The sequence below is a fragment of the Pinus tabuliformis genome, chromosome J, assembly GCF_031772625.1.
Source record: "Pinus tabuliformis cultivar Carrire ecotype Pingquan chromosome J, CPIR1, whole genome shotgun sequence".
NCBI classification, from domain to species: Eukaryota; Viridiplantae; Streptophyta; class Pinopsida; order Pinales; family Pinaceae; genus Pinus; species Pinus tabuliformis.
This window is the reverse complement of record NC_142295.1, coordinates 180,599,352-180,624,059: the sequence shown is the minus strand read 5'-3', so window position 1 is coordinate 180,624,059 and position 24,708 is coordinate 180,599,352. Positions and strand designations below refer to the sequence as shown.

Genomic DNA, 24,708 nt, shown 5'->3' with positions numbered 1-24,708 from the left:
TTATATTTACCTAATGAAATAATTAACTTTAATAATGGAATAACAGATTATTGAGTATATATTGAGTATTTAATAAATATAAATCAGTAATTTAAATATTAAAGGAGACCTAGTTTACCAAATGACCATTAAGTTTAAAATATAATTAGATAGTAGTATAAATAAATATATATATGATATGACAATAATATTAGTTATTCTGGTATTAATAAACATGAACATTATTTTATCTAATAATTATAATATTTATCAAGAATTCCATTTGTTTGTTTTTAATAATATTAGAATTATGAATTATTAAATATATATGATTTATTAATAAACGTATATTATTATTTTTCGAATGGCCATTATACTTAAATAATAAGTAATAAAATGGTAACATTTATTTACATTTAAATATTATTAGAATAATAACAATTATAGATTATTATACTTAAATAATAAACATGGATATTAGATTATTCATTGATTGTAATCTTAGATATAATTAACAAATTTACCTATTTAGAGGTTTGAATTACAGCTATTATATGGTTTAACTATTATATAAGTTTGAATTACAGCTATATATTAATAAACATATTATTCTTGAATGGACCATCATATTTAAATAATAAATAATAAAATGGTATATTTTACCTAAGATAACTATATTCTAAGAGTAACATTTATTTATCCTTAAGTAATATTACTAGAATAATAATAATTATAGATTATTTAACAAACTTATGACCATTATATTTAAATAATAAATATGGATATTGTATTATTAAATGATCTTATATATAATTAACATATTTACCTGTTTTAGCTATTTATAGAAATGTTAATAATTGAATTATTGGTTTGACCAAGAGCATTAGGTCAAATTAGCCGTTGGAATTTAGCCGTTGGAATCTCTGCACACTCTATTTAATCAGCTAAACCGGATTGGTTCTTCAACTTGTCCTGACGATGAACCACACTGGTTGGTTCGAAACGCGTCGACAAAAGATTGGTTATGTGATTTTGCCGAAGATTATCTAAACAATGTTATGGATCACAGAAGTCTAAATTCCTTAATAATTTCCCTGCACGGAGAAGCCGCTGCTAAGAAGGTTCATCAATTCGAGCGGTCACGCATGCAGGTTACTAAGTTGAAATCTGATCTGGTATTTCTTAAACGTTGCAGAGATTCCTCGGTTATTCCTAACTTTGCCCGGATTAAGCATAATCTCAATATTCCAAAAAATCATGGCGTTTTTCTGAAGGCTAGCTTAGGGTTGGTCAGATCTGAGATTAGCAGAATAAGGAGGGATCTGGATCATCGATCCAGACTTCTTCTGGCGGCTCATCTGGAGCTGGCGAGTTTCTTCCCTGCTTCTCTCTGGTCCAGGATTGATGCCTGTTTGGCATTGAAGTCCCTGAGATTGGAAGAGGCCCTTAAGCTCAGACAGTCCACGAAGTTTAATAAACTTTCGTGTTGTTCGTCTCAGGAGTCTAGTCTGCTCAATGTTCGGGGTTCAGACAGCCGGGTCTCCTTTAACCAGGTCTCCTCCCTGAGGGCTTGGGTTTTGGGTGACTCTTCTTCTGTTGGTCTTGAACCGCCACCCTCTGACTCCAGTTGGGTGAGAGGAAGCGGTGATGTGAGTATTGGCAAGATATTGATCAGTGAAGAAGACTGCAATAATCGAGGGCCCGCAAACCAAACAACAGGTTCGAGGGTTCGCTCTCCATTTCATTCGCAGGAGTCAGATGGTGTTGCAGTAATTGAACAACGACGTGGAGGTTCTGTTGCGGATGGAATTGTGACTTTAGATCTGCGTGGAGGCTCTGGTGAGCCGATATACGCGGAGAGTTCAGACAGTTCGAATGTGCGTTGCTCGCTGGATGATCCGGTAGTCTCTGAGCTGAAATCGATGGAGAGATCAGACAGTTCGAATGTGCGTTGCTCGCTGAATGATCCGGCAATCTCTGAGCTGAAGTCGATGGTTCATGGTGCGTCTTTCCAGGAAAGCGTTTCGGCGGATAATGAAACCGTAAGTAGCTCTTTGGGTTTTGAAGACCAAATTTCGGGCAAGAATATTGATGTTAAGGTTAATGTGAATAGCGTTATGAATAGACATAATAGTATTATTAACAATTGCAATAAAACTGTAATATATAATAGTAAGGAAATCGATATTCCTAAATGTGATTTTAGTAAGGTTAATAATGATTATAGTAACGTTAATTATGATAACGTGAGTTTTAATAACGTTTTAAGCAATTGTGAACCGTTAATAATTAACAAGAACATTTTAAATGGTGGTAGATCGGATCTGCACGTGAATAATAATATCGTTAGTTCCAATAGCGTGACAAATAAGGATAAGGATAGCATTGCTAAGGTTAATAACAAGTTTAGTAAGTCCGTTAGGGTTATAAACAACTGTGATAATATATATAATAGTAATAACATTATTAAAAACGATTGTGGTAACGATAAGCTCGATATTATTATAAACAAAGGTAATGATAATGATAGTATAAATAATGGTAATGATAATATGATTATAAACAATCGTGAGAATAAATATGTAATACGTAAAAGCAATAATATAATTGTAGATGATAAGGTTTATAATAACAATAAGAGTCGTTGTAATAGTGTGGTAAATAGGAATGTTAACCTTGATCGTAGAGTTTTGTCGGTGGGTAATTCAAGTTCCCCCCCTCAGGGAAATAAGGTAGTAAATTTGTTGAGTTTTTCTTTTCCGCCTGCGGTTTTTAGTCTTTTAGGGAAAGGTCTTAATTTTGCCTTAGCACCCAGAAAAATCCCGATTGAAGACATCATTTGCGATGTGGAATTTGGCATTAAGAACCTTCCTGATAAGATTAAAGACACGATCAGGCAGGATTGTGCCGTTACCCTGAGGAGGGCTAAGCCTCCCCGTAGCAATATCAGCAAGGCCGAGTTTGAAGCTCTGAAGAGCTTGAACGAAAATCGTGACGTCGTGGTCTTAAAAGCTGACAAAGGTGGGGCTGTCGTTATCCTGGATAGGAAGGATTACAGAATTAAGATGCTTGACCATCTTTGTAATAGTGGGAGTTATAAGAAGCTTTCTAAAAATCCCCTCAAAAAAGTTTCCAGAGCGGTCGCTCTTGCGATAAAGTCGTGTAATTCCACAATTCCTCTTGCCCAGAAGCTTATTGAGGGAAACCCCATCACTCCTAGGATATATGGTCTTCCTAAAATCCATAAGGATGGGGTCCCCTTGAGACCCATTGTCAATACCATCGGTGGTCCGACTTACCTCCTGGCCAAGTTTCTCGCTCCAAAGTTAAGACCCTTGGTTGGGCAGACTGAGTCCTTTGTTAAAGACTCAGCTTCTTTTATTGAGATCTTAAGAGAATTAAACTTGAGCCCGAGGACATTCTGGTGAGTTTTGACGTGGTCTCTCTTTATACTTGTATTCCTATTAATGAGGCCATGAGCGTTATTAATAGGCTAACCGACCCTGATACGGCTAAGTTAGTTGAGCTGTGCCTTACCTCTACCTTTTTCAGCTTCGAGGGAGAATTCTATGAGCAGACTTGCGGAGTTGCCATGGGCTCCCCTTGTCCCCTGTCGTCGCCAATCTCTTCATGGAGGATTTTGAGTCTAAGGCTTTGGCCTCCTCTCGTCTCTTACCAAAGCTTTGGAAAAGATTCGTTGATGACACTGGTGTTGTCTGGTCCCATGGTCCCGTCGAGCTAGATCGTTTCTTTAGTCACCTCAATAACCAATCCGCCGCCATTAAATTCACGATGGAAAAAGAAGATAATGGCTGTCTTCCGTTCTTGGATGTTCTCATCTCTAAGAAGGTGGATGGTTCCTTTTCTCATCAGGTGTTTAGAAAGAAGACGCATACTGAGCAATACTTGCATGCTTCTTCGCATCATTTCCCCGCTCAGAAGTTAGGGGTTCTTAGCACGCTCGCCACCCGTGCTGTAAGAATTTCGGATGAGGAGAGCCTGGAAACAGAAAAGGCTCATCTCCTAGATGTCTTTGAGAAGAATGGTTACAGTAGGCACCTCGGTCGTAGAGCCTTCCTCAGGGCCAAGAAGGAGCCTTCAATCCGAAAGGTTCCTAAAGATCATATCATGGGTGTGAACCTTCCTTACATCCAGGGGACCACGGACAGGATTGCGAGAATTCTGAGGAGGTACGATGTGCCCGCTAGTTTTAGACCTCTCAACACTATCCGTGGCTCCCTCAGGTCTGTGAAAGACCCGATTGACCCTAAGGACATGAAGGGCGTCTATGTCATTCCCTGTTCCTGTGGGACCCCTTATATTGGTGAGACTGGTCGCTCTATCAATCAACGGATTAGTGAGCATTCGGCTGACTTGAGACATGGTAGGACCAAGTCCTCCGCCCTGGCTGAACATGCGGGGAAGACTATGCATCATGTGTGTATAGAGGAGGCTCAAGTCATTGCCAAAGTTGCGCAGTTTCACCATCGCAAGTTTAGAGAGGCCCTGGAGATTGAAAAAAGGCCGAATAATCTTAATAGGGATGATGGCTGGAAGATTAGCAGCTGTTGGGTTCCAGCCTTGTCTTCCTAGCCTCCTCATTCCCCTTGTGTTTAGTCTTAGGGTTTCCGTCTTTCCCCTCCTTTAGTTTCGTTTTTGGCAGATTAGTCCTAGTAAGTTTCAGGATATTAACCTTGTCCCGCTTATGATACTATTGGATACATTATTATTGGATTAGATTTTTTGGTTCCATTATTCTGATTAAATATGCTTCCTTTACTAATGTCTTAATAAAAAACCCCTTTTAAACCTTATAGTAATATTATATTTACCTAATGACATAATTAACTTTAATAATGGAATAACAGATTATTGAGTATATATTGAGTATTTAATAAATATAAATCAGTAATTTAAATATTAAAGGAGACCTAGTTTACCAAATGACCATTAAGTTTAAAATATAATTAGATAGTAGTATAAATAAATATATATATGATATGACAATAATATTAGTTATTCTGGTATTAATAAACATGAACATTATTTTATCTAATAATTATAATATTTATTAAGAATTCCATTTGTTTGTTTTTAATAATATTAGAATTATGAATTATTAAATATATATGATTTATTAATAAACGTATATTATTATTTTTCGAATGGCCATTATACTTAAATAATAAGTAATAAAATGGTAACATTTATTTACATTTAAATATTATTAGAATAATAACAATTATAGATTATTATACTTAAATAATAAACATGGATATTAGATTATTCATTGATTGTAATCTTAGATATAATTAACAAATTTACCTATTTAGAGGTTTGAATTACAGCTATTATATGGTTTAACTATTATATAAGTTTGAATTACAGCTATATATTAATAAACATATTATTCTTGAATGGACCATCATATTTAAATAATAAATAATAAAATGGTATATTTTACCTAAGATAACTATATTCTAAGAGTAACATTTATTTATCCTTAAGTAATATTACTAGAATAATAATAATTATAGATTATTTAACAAACTTATGACCATTATATTTAAATAATAAATATGGATATTGTATTATTAAATGATCTTATATATAATTAACATATTTACCTGTTTTAGCTATTTATAGAAATGTTAATAATTGAATTATTGGTTTGACCAAGAGCATTAGGTCAAATTAGCCGTTGGAATTTAGCCGTTGGAATCTCTGCACACTCTATTTAATCAGCTAAACCGGATTGGTTCTTCAACTTGTCCTGACGATGAACCACACTGGTTGGTTCGAAACGCGTCGACAAAAGATTGGTTATGTGATTTTGCCGAAGATTATCTAAACAATGTTATGGATCACAGAAGTCTAAATTCCTTAATAATTTCCCTGCACGGAGAAGCCGCTGCTAAGAAGGTTCATCAATTCGAGCGGCCACGCATGCAGGTTACTAAGTTGAAATCTGATCTGGTATTTCTTAAATGTTGCAGAGATTCCTCGGTTATTCCTAACTTTGCCCAGATTAAGCATAATCTCAATATTCCAAAAAATCATGGCGTTTTTCTGAAGGCTAGCTTAGGGTTGGTCAGATCTGAGATTAGCAGAATAAGGAGGGATCTGGATCATCGATCCAGACTTCTTCTGGCGGCTCATCTGGAGCTGGCATGTTTCTTCCCTGCTTCTCTCTGGTCCAGGATTGATGCCTGTTTGGCATTGAAGTCCCTGAGATTGGAAGAGGCCCTTAAGCTTAGACTGTCCACGAAGTTTAATAAACTTTCGTGTTGTTCGTCTCAGGAGTCTAGTCTGCTCAATGTTCGGGGTTCAGACAGCCGGGTCTCCTTTAACCAGGTCTCCTCCCTGAGGGCTTGGGTTTTAGGTGACTCTTCTTCTGTTGGTCTTGAACTGCCACCCTCTGACTCCAGTTGGGTGAGAGGAAGCGGTGATGTGAGTATTGGCAAGATATTGATCAGTGAAGAAGACTGCAATAATCGAGGGCCCGCAAACCAAACAACAGGTTCGAGGGTTCGCTCTCCATTTCGTTCGCAGGAGTCAGATGGTGTTGCAGTAATTGAACAACGACGTGGAGGTTCTGTTGCGGATGGAATTGCGACTTTAGATCTGCATGGAGGCTCTGGTGAGCCGATATACGCGGAGAGTTCAGACAGTTCGAATGTGCGTTGCTCGCTGGATGATCCGGTAGTCTCTGAGCTGAAATCGATGGAGAGATCAGACAGTTCGAATGTGCGTTGCTCGCTGAATGATCCGGCAATCTCTGAGCTGAAGTCGATGGTTCATGGTGCGTCTTTCCAGGAAAGCGTTTCGGCGGATAATGAAACCGTAAGTAGCTCTTTGGGTTTTGAAGACCAAATTTCGGGCAAGAATATTGATGTTAAGGTTAATGTGAATAGCGTTATGAATAGACATAATAGTATTATTAACAATTGCAATAAAACTGTAATATATAATAGTAAGGAAATCGATATTCCTAAATGTGATTTTAGTAAGGTTAATAATGATTATAGTAACGTTAATTATGATAACGTGAGTTTTAATAACGTTTTAAGCAATTGTGAACCGTTAATAATTAACAAGAACATTTTAAATGGTGGTAGATCGGATCTGCACGTGAATAATAATATCGTTAGTTCCAATAGCGTGACAAATAAGGATAAGGATAGCATTGCTAAGGTTAATAACAAGTTTAGTAAGTCCGTTAGGGTTATAAACAACTGTGATAATATATATAATAGTAATAACATTATTAAAAACGATTGTGGTAACGATAAGCTCGATATTATTGTAAACAAAGGTAATGATAATGATAGTATAAATAATGGTAATGATAATATGATTATAAACAATCGTGAGAATAAATATGTAATACGTAAAAGCAATAATATAATTGTAGATGATAAGGTTTATAATAACAATAAGAGTCGTTGTAATAGTGTGGTAAATAGGAATGTTAACCTTGATCGTAGAGTTTTGTCGGTGGGTAATTCAAGTTCCCCCCCTCAGGGCAATAAGGTAGTAAATTTGTCGAGTTTTTCTTTTCCGCCTGCGGTTTTTAGTCTTTTAGGGAAAGGTCTTAATTTTGCCTTAGCACCCAGAAAAATCCCGATTGAAGACATCATTTGCGATGTGGAATTTGGCATTAAGAACCTTCCTGATAAGATTAAAGACACGATCAGGCAGGATTGTGCCGTTACCCTGAGGAGGGCTAAGCCTCCCCGTAGCAATATCAACAAGGCTGAGTTTGAAGCTCTGAAGAGCTTGAACGAAAATCGTGACGTCGTGGTCTTAAAAGCTGACAAAGGTGGGGCTACCGTTATCCTGGATAGGAAGGATTACAGAATTAAGATGCTTGACCATCTTTGTAATAGTGGGAGTTATAAGAAGCTTTCTAAAAATCCCCTCAAAAAAGTTTCCAGAGCGGTCGCTCTTGCGATAAAGTCGTGTAATTCCACGATTCCTCTTGCCCAGAAGCTTATTGAGGGAAACCCCATCACACCTAGGATATATGGTCTTCCTAAAATCCATAAGGATGGGGTCCCCTTGAGACCCATTGTCAATACCATCGGTGGTCCGACTTACCTCCTGGCCAAGTTTCTCGCTCCAAAGTTAAGACCCTTGGTTGGGCAGACTGAGTCCTTTGTTAAAGACTCAGCTTCTTTTATTGAGGATCTTAAGAGAATTAAACTTGAGCCCGAGGACATTCTGGTGAGTTTTGACGTGGTCTCTCTTTATACTTGTATTCCTATTAATGAGGCCATGAGCGTTATTAATAGGCTAACCGACCCTGATACGGCTAAGTTAGTTGAGTTGTGCCTTACCTCTACCTTTTTCAGCTTCGAGGGAGAATTCTATGAGCAGACTTGCGGAGTTGCCATGGGCTCCCCCTTGTCCCCTGTCGTCGCCAATCTCTTCATGGAGGATTTTGAGTCTAAGGCTTTGGCCTCCTCTCGTCTCTTACCAAAGCTTTGGAAAAGATTCGTTGATGACACTGGTGTTGTCTGGTCCCATGGTCCCGTCGAGCTAGATCGTTTCTTTAGTCACCTCAATAACCAATCCGCCGCCATTAAATTCACGATGGAAAAAGAAGATAATGGCTGTCTTCCGTTCTTGGATGTTCTCATCTCTAAGAAGGTGGATGGCTCCTTTTCTCATCAGGTGTTTAGAAAGAAGACGCATACTGAGCAATACTTGCATGCTTCTTCGCATCATTTCCCCGCTCAGAAGTTAGGGGTTCTTAGCACGCTCGCCACCCGTGCTGTAAGAATTTCGGATGAGGAGAGCCTGGAAACAGAAAAGGCTCATCTCCTAGATGTCTTTGAGAAGAATGGTTACAGTAGGCGCCTCGGTCGTAGAGCCTTCCTCAAGGCCAAGAAGGAGCCTTCAATCTGAAAGGTTCCCAAAGATCATATCATGGGTGTGAACCTTCCTTACATCCAGGGGACCACGGACAGGATTGCGAGAATTCTGAGGAGGTACGATGTGCCCGCTAGTTTTAGACCTCTCAACACTATCCGTGGCTCCCTCAGGTCTGTGAAAGACCCGATTGACCCTAAGGACATGAAGGGCGTCTATGTCATTCCCTGTTCCTGTGGGACCCCTTATATTGGTGAGACTGGTCGCTCTATCAATCAACGGATTAGTGAGCATTCGGCTGACTTGAGACATGGTAGGACCAAGTCCTCCGCCCTGGCTGAACATGCGGGGAAGACTATGCATCATGTGTGTATAGAGGAGGCTCAAGTCATTGCCAAAGTTGCGCAGTTTCACCATCGCAAGTTTAGAGAGGCCCTGGAGATTGAAAAAAGGCCGAATAATCTTAATAGGGATGATGGCTGGAAGATTAGCAGCTGTTGGGTTCCAGCCTTGTCTTCCTAGCCTCCTCATTCCCCTTGTGTTTAGTCTTAGGGTTTCCGTCTTTCCCCTCCTTTAGTTTCGTTTTTGGCAGATTAGTCCTAGTAAGTTTCAGGATATTAACCTTGTCCCGCTTATGATACTATTGGATACATTATTATTGGATTAGATTTTTTGGTTCCATTATTCTGATTAAATATGCTTCCTTTACTAACGTCTTAATAAAAAACCCCTTTTAAACCTTATAGTAATATTATATTTACCTAATGACATAATTAACTTTAATAATGGAATAACAGATTATTGAGTATATATTGAGTATTTAATAAATATAAATCAGTAATTTAAATATTAAAGGAGACCTAGTTTACCAAATGACCATTAAGTTTAAAATATAATTAGATAGTAGTATAAATAAATATATATATGATATGACAATAATATTAGTTATTCTGGTATTAATAAACATGAACATTATTTTATCTAATAATTATAATATTTATTAAGAATTCCATTTGTTTGTTTTTAATAATATTAGAATTATGAATTATTAAATATATATGATTTATTAATAAACGTATATTATTATTTTTCGAATGGCCATTATACTTAAATAATAAGTAATAAAATGGTAACATTTATTTACATTTAAATATTATTAGAATAATAACAATTATAGATTATTATACTTAAATAATAAACATGGATATTAGATTATTCATTGATTGTAATCTTAGATATAATTAACAAATTTACCTATTTAGAGGTTTGAATTACAGCTATTATATGGTTTAACTATTATATAAGTTTGAATTACAGCTATATATTAATAAACATATTATTCTTGAATGGACCATCATATTTAAATAATAAATAATAAAATGGTATATTTTACCTAAGATAACTATATTCTAAGAGTAACATTTATTTATCCTTAAGTAATATTACTAGAATAATAATAATTATAGATTATTTAACAAACTTATGACCATTATATTTAAATAATAAATATGGATATTGTATTATTAAATGATCTTATATATAATTAACATATTTACCTGTTTTAGCTATTTATAGAAATGTTAATAATTGAATTATTGGTTTGACCAAGAGCATTAGGTCAAATTAGCCGTTGGAATTTAGCCGTTGGAATCTCTGCACACTCTATTTAATCAGCTAAACCGGATTGGTTCTTCAACTTGTCCTGACGATGAACCACACTGGTTGGTTCGAAACGCGTCGACAAAAGATTGGTTATGTGATTTTGCCAAAGATTATCTAAACAATGTTATGGATCACAGAAGTCTAAATTCCTTAAAAACGATATAATGTCTGCAACTGCAATAAGGGAGTCCAAAGGCTGACACCTACACCCTCAAAGTAATTCTAGGATTCATCCCCTTCCTAGGAAGTATAGAATCCATTTCCAAAGTCAAGCCTGCATCTAATGTCTAGTGCTACAATCATCCGCCACTTGTCCTCTCAGTGAATAGTTACCGACTCATTGTTCTAGGGCACACTACCAATGCCCATCTGATTCCATCTGGAAATGGTAATGACCATAAGAAATCTATCCCCAAACTTTCCTTCTCTACTACACAATCCCTCAGGAAATTTGGCCACTCCCTTCCATGTAGTCCCTCACCTTCCAAGTTTCCTGACATCCCCTATCCTGGGCGATCCATCCAATGGAAAGGTTTCCTCGCATCAGAAGGTCAAAAAACCAAGGCATATGCTCCCATCAAAACCATCATACCGGTCAAAGCATGCTCATGGAAAGTAATTGAAACTATTAGCTACCAATGTCCCACAATGGGGTTGCTCCTAAAGTGCATTACCAACATACTTCTTCCTGCTCCAATTACTTTTGTTGCTACTACTAATTATCACAGTGATTTCCAACCACCCCAACTGGGAATTTCCCTGCTTCCTATACCAAGAACATAATTTCCATTAAACTATAAAGGAATTGAAATAAATTCAAATCATACCTTATTGGTGGCCCATGAGTAAGGTACACTTACAATTCTTTTTACTTCTTGTCACTAGAAGTCAAACCATCTCTTTGATCAAATCATCATGTATAAACATATTCGATTAGCTCAAAACACAACCATCATAAATCAAAATCATAGATCACATGTAACCATCATAAATAAAAATCATAGATCACATGAAAATATATAACTAAAATAAAATATTGATACTTATCTTTGAAATGATTATTTTTCTTCTACGATTGTTCTTTATCCTTTCCGTACACACATTGAATTAGTTTCCAAACTCGACAAGTACCTAGTACCTTTTGTTTAAGAAACAAGGGAATCCAGAGACTACGCTGCCTCCTCCGTCAATATCGGCAACAAAGGTATCCCGAGACTAACCACCTCAACCCTCGATAGCAACAAGGGTATCTTGAGACTAAACCACCTCATCCCTCAATAGCAACAACAAGGGCATCTAAAGACTAAACCGCCTCAACCCTCAATAGAAGCAACAAGGGCTAGATAATACAATACATGTTTATCCCATCATACTATACAACATACACACATACACCTATGCTCGATGTACAACATGACACATACACCTATACATTGTGTACAAAACAATACATATACATACCCACTATACAATTCAATGAATACACATGTCACGATACAACAATTGCATAATACCCATAGCACCATACCAAATATACACAACACAACATGTATGACGTATACATAATACCACATGTACACAACTCCACCTACACAATGTATACACAACACCACATGCACATAGCGCCACATATACAACATGTACACATCACCACATGCGCAAAACACCACATGTACAACATGCACACAACACCATATGTATATAGCACTACATATTCACATGCCCATGCCACCATATATACACAACACTGCATATCCAACATAAAAATGATACCATATGTGCATAAAATTGCATATACAACATGTACAAAACACCATATGTATATAGCACTGTATATACAACACCATATGTACACAATACGATATATGCAACATGCATGCAGCACTATATGTATAGAGTACCACATATGAAACAAGAAAACAACACTATATATGCAATATGCACACAACACCATAGGTACATCATGTACAACAAATACACAATAGTAGTATTGCATAGCCAGAAGCCACACTATCTCTACTAGAAAAGCTTACCTCTAGTGTGTTTCCACTATCCATGCTTGTCCCAACATGTTGCATATCATACTTCTTTCATTCTGCTAATGTATCCCTCAGCATTACCTATAATAAAATAATCATATTCATAGTATAAACACATAATATCAATTCATATCCACATGATACTAACCTCATAGATTTGTCAAGGCTACTATGTCCACATGATTCTAGGAACTTCTTCATTCCATCCAATTTCATAAACAATCATTCCTCCATAAGATTTATCCTTGATGACTTTGTGAGACAATGACATACATAAATATATGTACACATATAAACATCAACATAAAACAATCATGATTTGTGATGACCCTGTTAGAAAAATGGCATACATACATACATAGATATAATCATTAGAATAAATAAATCATGATCCTTGAAGACCCTATCTAACAATGACATACATGCATACATATATATACACATATACATATTGGCATAACCATGATCACCACACAATTACCACATTTCATAAGGTCTAGGTTAAGAGCACTCCCTTTATTTGTGCACCGCATGCACAACATTGAGAACAATAGTTCCCAACATAGCCAAGGAATTTGACACCTCAAATCCATTTACCTTACCTTTCCTATTACCTTTATCATGATTTCCCTGCCACCGTCCATTTACCCCAATGGACCCCACCAAGCCAACCAGTTGTCATACTCTTTCCTTCAGCTTCCCTTGTACATGCACCGAAGTTCATCTGGGTCTTATATTACCTGTTTGACTTCATTCATCTCTCCCCTAGCTCCACTAACATGTCTCTTTCCTGAACCAATCCCCAAGACCCTCAAAACATAAAAGGAAAAAATAAAAAGAAATCAAGAAGAAACCTAGGAAAACCAATAGAAATATGACACCACAAACAAAGTGGTATGGCCATACACTAGACATAAACAAAGCCACAATAAATTTGAACAAATCACAAAAGACCAAAAACAAAAGACTAGCAACAAACACCATGAGTCAATCCCCATGGCTTCCCAATACTTCCAAAGGAATCTCATCCTGAGCCTTCTCCAAGAATTCATCGCAGTCTCTTTTCCATTCAATTCTATATATCATACTTCCATAAACACATAACTATGATTGTATAAATAAATATAACAATATACCAGTTATCTTACCTTATTGTGCTAAGCACGTTTCTTTGTAACTGAACACACATGTAAGCCACAAGTTCCAAAGATCAAGACATCATATTTATTAATTTGAAATGAACCTTTACCAAGTCTAACAACCATTTCATAATCCACAATCAACTCACATTCATTAGTCATAATACATAATGCTACAACTATCACTTACTTACACTCAAGTACATGTCAATTGCTCTCAGCACATATGTGTTACTGCAAACATCTCGAACAAGTTCATTCCTTCATTCAATCTTATAGATACAAACTCATATCATGCAACTATTCATACATTCAACCAACAAATAGACAACATAACAAACACCAAACACTCAAACACCAAATAGATTACATAATCAAGCATTCAAGCACCAAGTAGACAAAATAATAAAAATCATACCAAATAGGTGACATAACCAAACACTCAAACACCAAATAGATGACATAATCAAACGTATACATGAATGTATCTCAGGGGAGGCTATCATGCATGCAAAATCAATCTAGATTAGCATGATATAACTTCACAACATATCAACCCAAACATAATTAAGGTCATGATATCCATAACAGTAACAAGCTAACATGTTTACATAATGAACTACTAAACATTTTTCATTCATGCATAACAATCACATATGCACAATAAGTGTAGATTATTATGACATAATATCACAAGAATATCAGCTCATACGTGAATTTCATAACCCTAACTATTCACATAGGCCAATCCAAACTAGCATGATATATATAACATTAATATCCTAACTACAATGGCCATAACCATCATGCATACCACCATAATGCACATAAAAAGTTACTATCCTTCATGACTAATCGACACAGGTACATATGATCACACATATTAACTAGCCTCTATCATACATGTAACTGCAACAACCATAGAATGACATACATGTACACATCCCTAATGCTTATGACAATCATTAACCAACATATGTGCATGCCAAATATACAATACCTATATGACAATCTACTCTTACCTCAAATTCTAGTGTTGCAACCTTGCTGTGATTATCTGCATCTCGTCCTCTATCTCAGCAAGATTTCAACCTCATAACATACCAATGGAATTATTATGACATAATCTACATGGAATGAACTCATGCAAAAGACCCTTCACCATGAAAATGCATGCATAAAAACATGCATCTATCCCATCTAGTTAAATTGTTGAACCATGATTTTATACCACCCTGTAACCACCTCCTCCCACAAGTACCCAGTTTCACCGGCTTACTTGGGGTTAATATGAGCTGAGGGACACTATGATAAGACTCAACCTACTATATGACCTTATGAAAATGGAGTCGACAGAACAAGACCTTACAGACCTCCTCAGGTGCTACAAGACCACAAAGAGCTAATCCACCACTCCCCGTGCCCAACCCTTGAGTTAACCTAGCCTTTCAATGAATGAAACCCCCAATTTCTCCCACGAATAGGAATCCATGTGACTAGACTCCTACATTCACTCCCACAATGCATGCAATAAATATATTGCATTTGTTTTAGCTAGTTTTGTGCCACAGACTACAAGATTTATGCCACTTTTTCAGTGCTAGTCTCCAAATCACTATTTGGAACTTGATGAGACTTTCCAAGACAATAAATGACACCAAGAAAAATTCTCTAACACAAAAATTGATCAAGGGCTTGAACTAACCAAGCCCAACCATGACAGTAATTTCGTCAAACACATGATGAACATGTAACCTATAGGTCATGAATGCAAGTTGAAGCATAAGGATCTAAAAAGTTATCTTAGGTTTAACAAGAAGGGTCATTTCCTTCTCACATTAGCTATCAAAACACAAATTAGGTCTTGCATTCTTTATTCATTAGTTACAAGTAAAAACATGAAAAGAGCCATGACTAAGAACTACCATATCACCACGCTTCTAACCATCATATAATGAGATAACTAACAATGAGAGAATAACCATTAAAGCCACATCATAACAAGTACATTTAGTAATCAAAAGAAATAGAAACTTAGTTCTCATTAGACATAGGCAAAAGCCAAGCAGGTTTAGGACTTCCACATACCACCCAACCATGCATCGGATGAAGCAAATCTTTCTTTCATCTAATCACCCCCATACCATTTCCAAGCGTGAATGTGGGATCTCATGGGATAAACCAATCAATAAAAAAGCAAGGGAATCCATAGGTTAAACCACCTCCACCCTCACGATACTATGATCTCACCTAAACCGGTGTCGAGATCCTCAAACCAAATTGAGCTTAGATTCCTTAGAATTTATTGTCCAAATCCTTGAGGAATTTTCTCATGTCCACCCTCAAGTTTTATAGTGTATCCCTCTATTACTGGTCAAAGGATTCCTAGTGCTTTGGGCATTTTCCTATGACCACTTCACCCATATCCAAAATACCATGATACCATGGCTATCCGGAAACTGTAAGACAAGGCTAAAATATAGTGTCAAAAACCCAAAAAAAAATCCATGCCAATATAACAAACTAAACAAATACCAACATGGACGTATCATGCATTTCAAAACTAGCTAGGAAATCATACATGCAACCTGTTACCTGTAAGTATTCCAGCTAAAGCTGCTTGATCCAACTTTTCCTTGCTTCATCCTTTCTTTCCTTTTCTTTCCTTGGCCTTCCCTTACTTTCCTTGTCCTTCCTTTTATTTCTTGCTTTCCTTCTCTTCTTGGTGCTCTTCTCCTCTCTGAGACTAATTCGAAAACTGAACTAAAAAAAGTTTGTCAACTAATCCTCAAAATTATTTTTATCATTGATGCCTCTGTTTTCCTCAATTTTCCATTCTTTTCGTTCATTTTCCTCCTCACATGAAACTTGTGACATTTGACCTCCATTTTCTCCTAATTTCCTTTATTTTCATAAATAAAGTGCAAAAAATGTCCTTTTTCATTTTTAAAGCCTTTTCCATTGCTTTTGCCAATTTCCCTTTAGCGATAAACACATCAATTAATGCCCACTAGTATATTTTTCCCAACATTCAACTTTCAATAAGTGTCCCTTGACCGTCATCTTATCTTTCCTTTATTAACCTTTATTACATGAATTTTTAACCTAGGCCTGTTACATTTTACAAGATCAGGGTTGTGTTTGCAAAGGTGTTATCAGTCTTATGATTTTTTGCAGCATAAAATTGTGACAATTTCATTCATTTCGTTGAACCATAGGTCACATGAAAATTGTGGAAACTATTTGTAAACCTCCACGTACATTGTAGAAGGTGTGAGAAGTACTTGGATATTCATTCAACTCTTATTCTCTCCATAATGATGATTCAAAGGTTTGATTTTGTGTTTCCAAAACCAAGCCAATCCCTCAAGTGAATTTGTTTTCTTATGAAGAGTATACTACACATAGATTAAAGGAGTGGTGAGGGATTAGTTTTTTCATGGTGAAAATAATTTATGAGGTATAAGGAGTTAAATATCCCTTTTTAATGGTGAAAGTAAAAAATTGCTAATAAAAAGGTGTATTTATTAAAAAAAGGGAAAATAAAGCTTAGGAAATAGTGGTTTAGAAAAAAGGAGAGGTAAGGAGTGTTTTTTGAGGATTTTATTTGGTTGCGTTTTGTTGATTTAAAAAATATTTTTTGTCATCATGTCAATTTTTTTTGTTCAAACTAATTTGAATGAGTCCATAAGACAAGATGGAGGAAATTATCCAAATTGGAAATTCAGATATTAGCAATATTAGAGGGAAATAATTTGTGGCCCATAGTGAGTGAGCTAGAGCCCAAACCCAATACTACTACGACCATTCGAGATTGCAAAAAATGGGAAACAAAAGCAAATGTGTTTTTATGAATGTACATTAAGGACAACATCATTCCTCATATTACAGACTATAAAACATGCAAAGAAACATGGGATATTCTCAAAAGCTTGTATGAAACATCTAATACCAATTGGATTTTGTTCTTAAACATCAAGCTTTTGTCAGTTAAAATAGGGACAAATGGAAGTATAAGCAATTTCATTTCCTGTGTCAAAGAGCTAAGTGATAAGTTAAGAGATTGGTGAAAAGGTGTCGAGTACTAACTTAGTCACCATCACATTGAATGGCTTACTGCAAGATTATAAACTTTTTGTTTCAAGTCTTTCAGCCATAGAGAAGCCTCCTACTTTTGATGAATTAACAAGAATTCTTCTACAAGACGAGGAGAGGATGAATAATTCAATTTGGGCTCTAGTAGCTCAAATCTGGCATTGGTAGCTAAGGATAAGTAGCCATACAAAGGCAATCCATGTGACAAAAACAAAGGAGGCATGTTTCAAGCAAAGCAGAAAGGTATGGCATAATCTAAATTTTCAACTCGTTAAAAGAGAAATCATGATTGTTATTATTGTGGAAAACCTGAGCATCATGTGAAAGGTTGTTATAAAACAAAATATAATTAGTCTAAACAGAGAAACGTAAGGTATAATGGGAATTTTTTGGACAAAGAAACCTCAATCAATGATGGATTTAAAAATGTCAGATTTTTTGTTTCTAATGTTGCATTGTCTGTTGAGACTAATGATGTGAATTCTTGGTTCATTGATTCTGATGCATCACTCCATATGTCTTGTAATAAATATTGGTTTGATGAATATCATGAGAACATTGATGGAACATGTGTTTCTATAGGAGATAACAAATCCCTTAAAGTTCAAGGTTACTAAATAATAGGTGTGTTGTTTCCTAATGGACAAGGGAGACAGATCCATGATGTGATGTATGTTCCTGGTATAAAAAATATTTTAATTTATATTTCTACTATTTCTAATCAAGATATAAATGTGGAATTTGTCAAATCATAGTGTGTTGTTAAAGACATCTAGGATCTCTACAAGGTTATTGCCATAGGTACCAGAGTTGGAGGCTTGTATAAGATGAATGTAACCATGACATGGCATCAAGCATTGACATCTACAACAACGCCAACAAAAGATTTATGACATCAAAGGTATGGCCATGTAAGTCACAATGATTTAATGTTACTTCACAGAAAAAAATTAAAAAAAATGGTTGAAGGTCTTCCTGTTATGAAGAATAATCATGTTGAATGTGAAGCATGTTCACTTGGAAAAAAACACAGAGAGAAATTTCTTTACATGAAGAAAAAAGACAAAGAGAAATACTTGAATTAATTTAAGTTGATGTATGTGTACCTATGAAAACTAGATCTCTTGAATGAGCATTCTACATTCTTATTGTTGTTAATGATAGATCTAGATATACTTGGGTGTATTTCATAAGAAAGAAAAGTAATGTTTTTGAGTACCATAAAGAATTCAAAAACATGGTGGAAAAACAAATTGGAAAATATATCAAATTCTTAGATCTGATTGGGGGGGGAATACAAATCAAGAGCATTTAATCAATATTGTAAAAGTCATCAGATTCTGCAACAATTTACAGTGCTTGATACACCTCAGCAAAATGGAGTTGCTAAGAGGAAAAATACAACAATAGTGGAATGTGCTCAGAGCATGCTTCAAGGTAAAAATATCTCTCATGTTTTTTGGGCTGAAGGCATTAACATTGTTGTTTATTTCAAAAATATGAGTACAACAAAAAGTTCAGATCTAAAGACACCTTTTGGAGGATTTTATGGATATAGGCCAAAAGTGAATCATTTAAGAGTTTTTGGATGCAAGGCATTCGCTTATATTCCAAAAGATGAAAGAAGAAAACTTGATGAAAAATCAATTAGGTGCACATTCATTGGTTATTGTGACGATAAAAAACATACAAGTTGTTTGATTCAAGTTCACATAAATTACTTGCAAGTAGGGATGTGGTGTTTCATGAGAATGTAGATGAAGGCAATAATATTAGTGCATGCCAAACTGACAATTATGTCAAAATAGAAATAAGTTTTAAATAGGAGCATGAACATGTACAAGTTCAAGAGTACGAAGAATCTAGCATTCATGACACTCCAAGAAGAGGAAAAAAAAACTCCACAAAGTAGAAAGAATGATGAAAGTAGTAAAACTCCAAGGAGGACATCATGTCAAATTCAACCACCTATAAGGTATAAATATTATGCATTTATGTCTCATGTGATGAATGTTGTAGAACCCTCAAGTTATAAAGAAGCTAAAGAATATAAAAATGGAGAGATGCAATGAATAAAGAATATAACTCCATAATGAAGAATGACACATCAGAATTAATAGAATTGCCTAAAAATAAAGTTCCCATAGGATCGAAATGGTTGTTCAAACCAAACTTTAATGCTAATGGCAATATTGAAAGATATAAAGCTACATTGGTTGAAAAAGGCTATTCACAAAAAGAAGGCATTGATTATGAAGATACTTGTGCACATGTAGCTAAACTTAATACAATTAGACTCATGATTACGTTAGCTACAAAACAAAATTGGAAAATGCATCAGTTAGATCTTAAATTTTCTTTCTTGAATGGTGAATTAAAAGAAGAAGTTTGTTTGGTTAAGCCTGAAGGATTTGTAAAGAATGGATAGGAGCATCATGTTTGTAGGTTAAAGAAAGCTTTGTATGGTTTGAAACAAGCACCAACATCTTGGTATGTGAAAATTGATTCATTCTTTTATGAAAAAGGTTTTGCGAGAAGCAAAAGTGATCCTAACATGTACATCAAGAAAGATGAAGATGGGAATCTTGCCTTGATATCTTTATATGTTGATGATTTTATCATAAGAGACAATGCATTTAGGTTGACTAAAGAAATTAAAATGTAGTTGTCACATGTATTTGAAATGAAGGATCTTAGTGAGTTCCATTACTGTTTGGGCCTTGAAATTTGGAGGGAATCTAGTAAGACAATCATCACAGAAAGCAAATATGTAAGGAAAATCGTTGAAAGATTTCATATGTTTGAATGCAAGCCAGTGTCTACTTCTTTGAAACATAATGCTAAGTTGTACAATGATGATGGATTTGTATCATCAATTGATAGGAAATTTGAACTACCTCACCACTACCAAGGTAGATATAGCATATTATGTCATTATCCTTGGTCAGTTTATGGCTAAAGCTTGTGAAAATCATTGGAAAACAACAAAGAAAGCCCTTCAATATTTGAAGGAGACACTTTATTTTGGTATTTTGTAGACTGATGAATCTAATGTTGAGTTGGGAGGGTTTTCAGATTTAGATTGGGCTGGAAATCTTGATGACAAAGGATCAACCTTTGCATATGAATTTAATTTAGGACTGGGGATCCTATCATGGAGCAACACAAAACAACCAAATGTTTCTTTGTCATCCACAAAAGTTGAATACAAAGCGTTGACCAATGCAACATGTGAATCTATTTGGATAAGAAGGATTCTTGAAGATGTTGGAGAAAACCAAAGAGGACCAACAAGTATCAAATGTGACAACGAGAGTTCCATTAACCCGACAAATAATCAAGTTTATCATGTGAGAATAAAACCTATTGAAGTCCAACATCATTTTGTAAGGGAAAAGATACAATCAAATGAGATTCATTTAATCTATTAAAATACAAGCTAGAATGTAGCTCACATCTTTACCAAGCCTCTTGGAAAGACGAACTTTGAAATATGTAGACAACAACTAGGCATGATTGAAAATCCATTTCTCCCTTAAGGGGAGATGTTGGAATAATGTCAAAACGATGAGTCTAGATAGCGTTGATGAACTTTATCCTTGTAGTTAGTATATGAGTCTATTTGTCATGAGTAGTGCCTTCTTAATTTGTGTTGTGAGTTAGTGATCCTAATTATTTGAATCTAAATTGTCCTAAAAATTTTCTATTATCCAAACATTTAGATTAATGAGAAATGTTTTTATTGATATGCATCCCTCATTCTTTCATTATAATTTTTTTTTTTCTATCTAATAATTTTTGTTCTAACTCACATAAGCTCGCTGTACAGTGCCGTATGCACATATACCTATGTTACCATGAATGGTGTGTTTCCCAAAGATCATTGGAACCCATGTTTCCACACTACCATTTGGAGGAGATTTCTGGTCTTAGCTGTGGCTCATCCTTCAATGGGCACGGCTTCTCACAAACCTCGGATGGTTATACAGGTACCAGTAGTTCATTTTATGAGCATAGCGAAAGAAATCTCACATCTTGTGATCTCTTCAAGTTTCATCAATCTCATACAATACTATATTGTGTATATAGAGAACATAATATGTCTCCACAGTGCAATTCTCTATTTCTACAAACGTATTAAACACTGTTTTCTTATAGTGATTTCTGCTTCAAGAAGGTCAATGAATGATTTCGCCAACTATTTATTACGTCATTGCAGAGGTTTCAACTTGGAGAAGGTGGATGAATCCTGTCGTTAACTACTTATAACATGTCATTAAAGTTGGCGTATACATCTTTCTCTATCAGTTGTTTCATTTTCTTCGATGCGTGATGCCTACCGTACACTGTTAGATTTTGAAAATGTGACTCGTTAAAAAACACATGTTTTTAATCATTAGGTTTACTTAAACATGTTTATTACCAAAAATTTAATTCCACAAAAATTAAAAAATATTTTAAATGATATATATAAATAATAAAATCAAAATAAAAGAGTTTATCTAAATGATTGAATAATTCTTTTTAGATAAAATATTATTTAAAATTCAATAAAGATAAAGTGAATTATAAATTCTCAAATTTACATAATTTAAATGTGTCGAAATTTTGCAGAACATGGAATTCATTTTATATTTAAAAATATAAATTAAATAAAAAATTATCAGGAAATGAATAAGCATTTCACATCACGACCGATGAAACGTCTATTTTACTCATAAGGCTCAGAATTTATCCAAAACGGAGTTCGATAGGGATTATGCACGGGTCGTAACGGGTTATAGCATTTTGGATTGTTTGCACAGTTTCATCTTATTCATCTGCTGGATATTATTATTTTGGGTATATTCCGTTGTCAAAATTTCAGCCGAATTTACATTGGAAGCTTATAAAAAAATACACGCAACTTGAGTGTCCTTCTCCAGATAATCAAAATCCTTACAGAATAAATAACGTGAAAAAACGGGTCTTAGAGACAAAGTCTAAGACTACTGGGATTTAAATTTTTTATTTTAAGAATATTTTGGAATATCTTTCAAAATATTCTAGTCTAGACCAGATCCAACAACCTCCGACCTTAAAAAAAATTAACATTAATTACAGTTAATCTTAATTTTTGAATTCATTTTCATTTTATTACACAAAAAACCAATATCATCAATAATTAAACTTGAATTTTGAATTCATTTTATTTTATTTTATTGGTAATCAATTAGGAGTATGATCTCTAGACATATAAGAGGGGCGCTGTTGGTGTTGAATTGTTGAAATTAAATCAATTTTAGGAGTTGGGTCAGTGCAATCTTGGTAAAATTTTGTGTGTAGCTAAAAATCTTAGAATTGGGTCAATCTGATCTGATCTTAGGAATCAGATTGTTGGGATCTTGAAGAAAACCATAGCAGAAAGCTCTTGGGTTGTCGTGGAAGGGAGAAAATCGATGTTGGGGAGGCTTAAGGAAGATAATCATATTTACAAGTTCTTTGAGTTTCAATCATCTGTGGGGATGGAGAAATCTGAAGGAATGGAAGAGTTTAATGAGGATGATATATGGGGAAGTATTGATGCAGAGACCTCCGAGCAGGTTCGTTTTAAGGAAAATGGTTGTATTAGTGTTGCAGTGGGTAGATCCATGGGAAAGGATGTAAATGATGACAATAGCAGGAGACCAGTAAAGATTCACAGGAAGGAATCAAATAATAAAGAGAATAATAAGAGGAGAATGAGGTACCAGTCTTCTACACCTGTGAATATCCCGGAGTGGCCTCAGATGTCATGGGAGGAAAAGAACAATCAGAATTGGTGGAGTACAATTCCTGGGTTAGTTGATGATGATAGCAGCGATGATGATGGAGGAGGGGATGGTGAGAGACGGATGATCCCACCCCATGAACTCATTGCCAGGCAACGTGACCGGAGTGGAGTAACTTCGTTCTCTGTATATGAAGGCGTTGGGAGGACACTCAAAGCAAGAGATGCGGTCTGGACTATTACTGGTTTTATTGAATGAAGTATCTTCAATCACTCTCAGACAAAATATGACTGGTTTTATTGAATGAAGTATCTTCAATCATTCTCAGACAAACGGGTTTTGATATACTATATATGGTTGCAATAAATTTATGAAACTTGGATTGAAATTCCAGATTCTTGGGTGTTAGAATTGTAAATCACTCTGCAATTGATATCAATGAAAATTGAGTTTTCTCATTGTTATAAGTTTTTGGAGATTTTGGTAGGAATTTGGGTTTTGGACATTTCGTTAAGAATTTGACAAAACAATTTTTAGTAAAAAATTTTATGTTTGACTTTTAAAAATGCACTTTTAACTTATGGAATATTCAGATGGGCCGGATTTTAAAAAAAATTCAAAACTCATATGCTTTTGATTTCAAAAAATCCTAACAAATTCTACAGAAAAATATACTGAATACACTCTTAAAAAGATAAAAGATAAACTACGGCATAAAATTTTCTTCTTCCTTGTGTTACTGAAATACTTCAATTCTCTATGTCTGAAAATCCCAAACGATAGCTACACCGTGTTGGGTTTTTGAGGTTTTAACAGGTAAAATATAAAATATGTATCTTAATATTCAAAGATCTAGCTACAGGGTGTTAAGTGTGCTAGGTTTTGAATTTTTGTTTATAGTATTTAAAGGTACAGTTAGCTTTAAACTTCCAGTTAGTTCTGGCATAATTCACCGTGCCACTGCCAAGATTGTTCGAGTTCTTTTTATAGAAGAAATGTGGAAATCAACTAGGACCATTGAAATAGCCGGAATTTTATGGCGATGAAGAGCAGAAATCATTGGATAAAATATGTTATGATTCAACCATGTGTAAAGTTAACTATTTGTTTTGTCATTAAGCTCTCGCATAACAAGAATCTACAATCCAGTTATATTTTGAAGCATTAGGT

At 35.1% G+C, this 24,708-nt stretch overlaps 1 protein-coding gene across 1 annotated transcript; it reads left to right on the top strand.

Moving 5' to 3' along the window:
- The first annotated feature begins 23,036 nt into the window (after nt 1-23,036).
- Nucleotides 23,037-23,988, top strand: LOC149226265 (uncharacterized). Its single transcript, XM_089375253.1, has one exon. It carries the CDS (start codon nt 23,227-23,229, stop codon nt 23,794-23,796), a length of 570 nt encoding a protein of 189 aa, XP_089231379.1. The 5' UTR covers nt 23,037-23,226; the 3' UTR covers nt 23,797-23,988.
- The last annotated feature ends 720 nt before the right edge of the window (nt 23,989-24,708 follow it).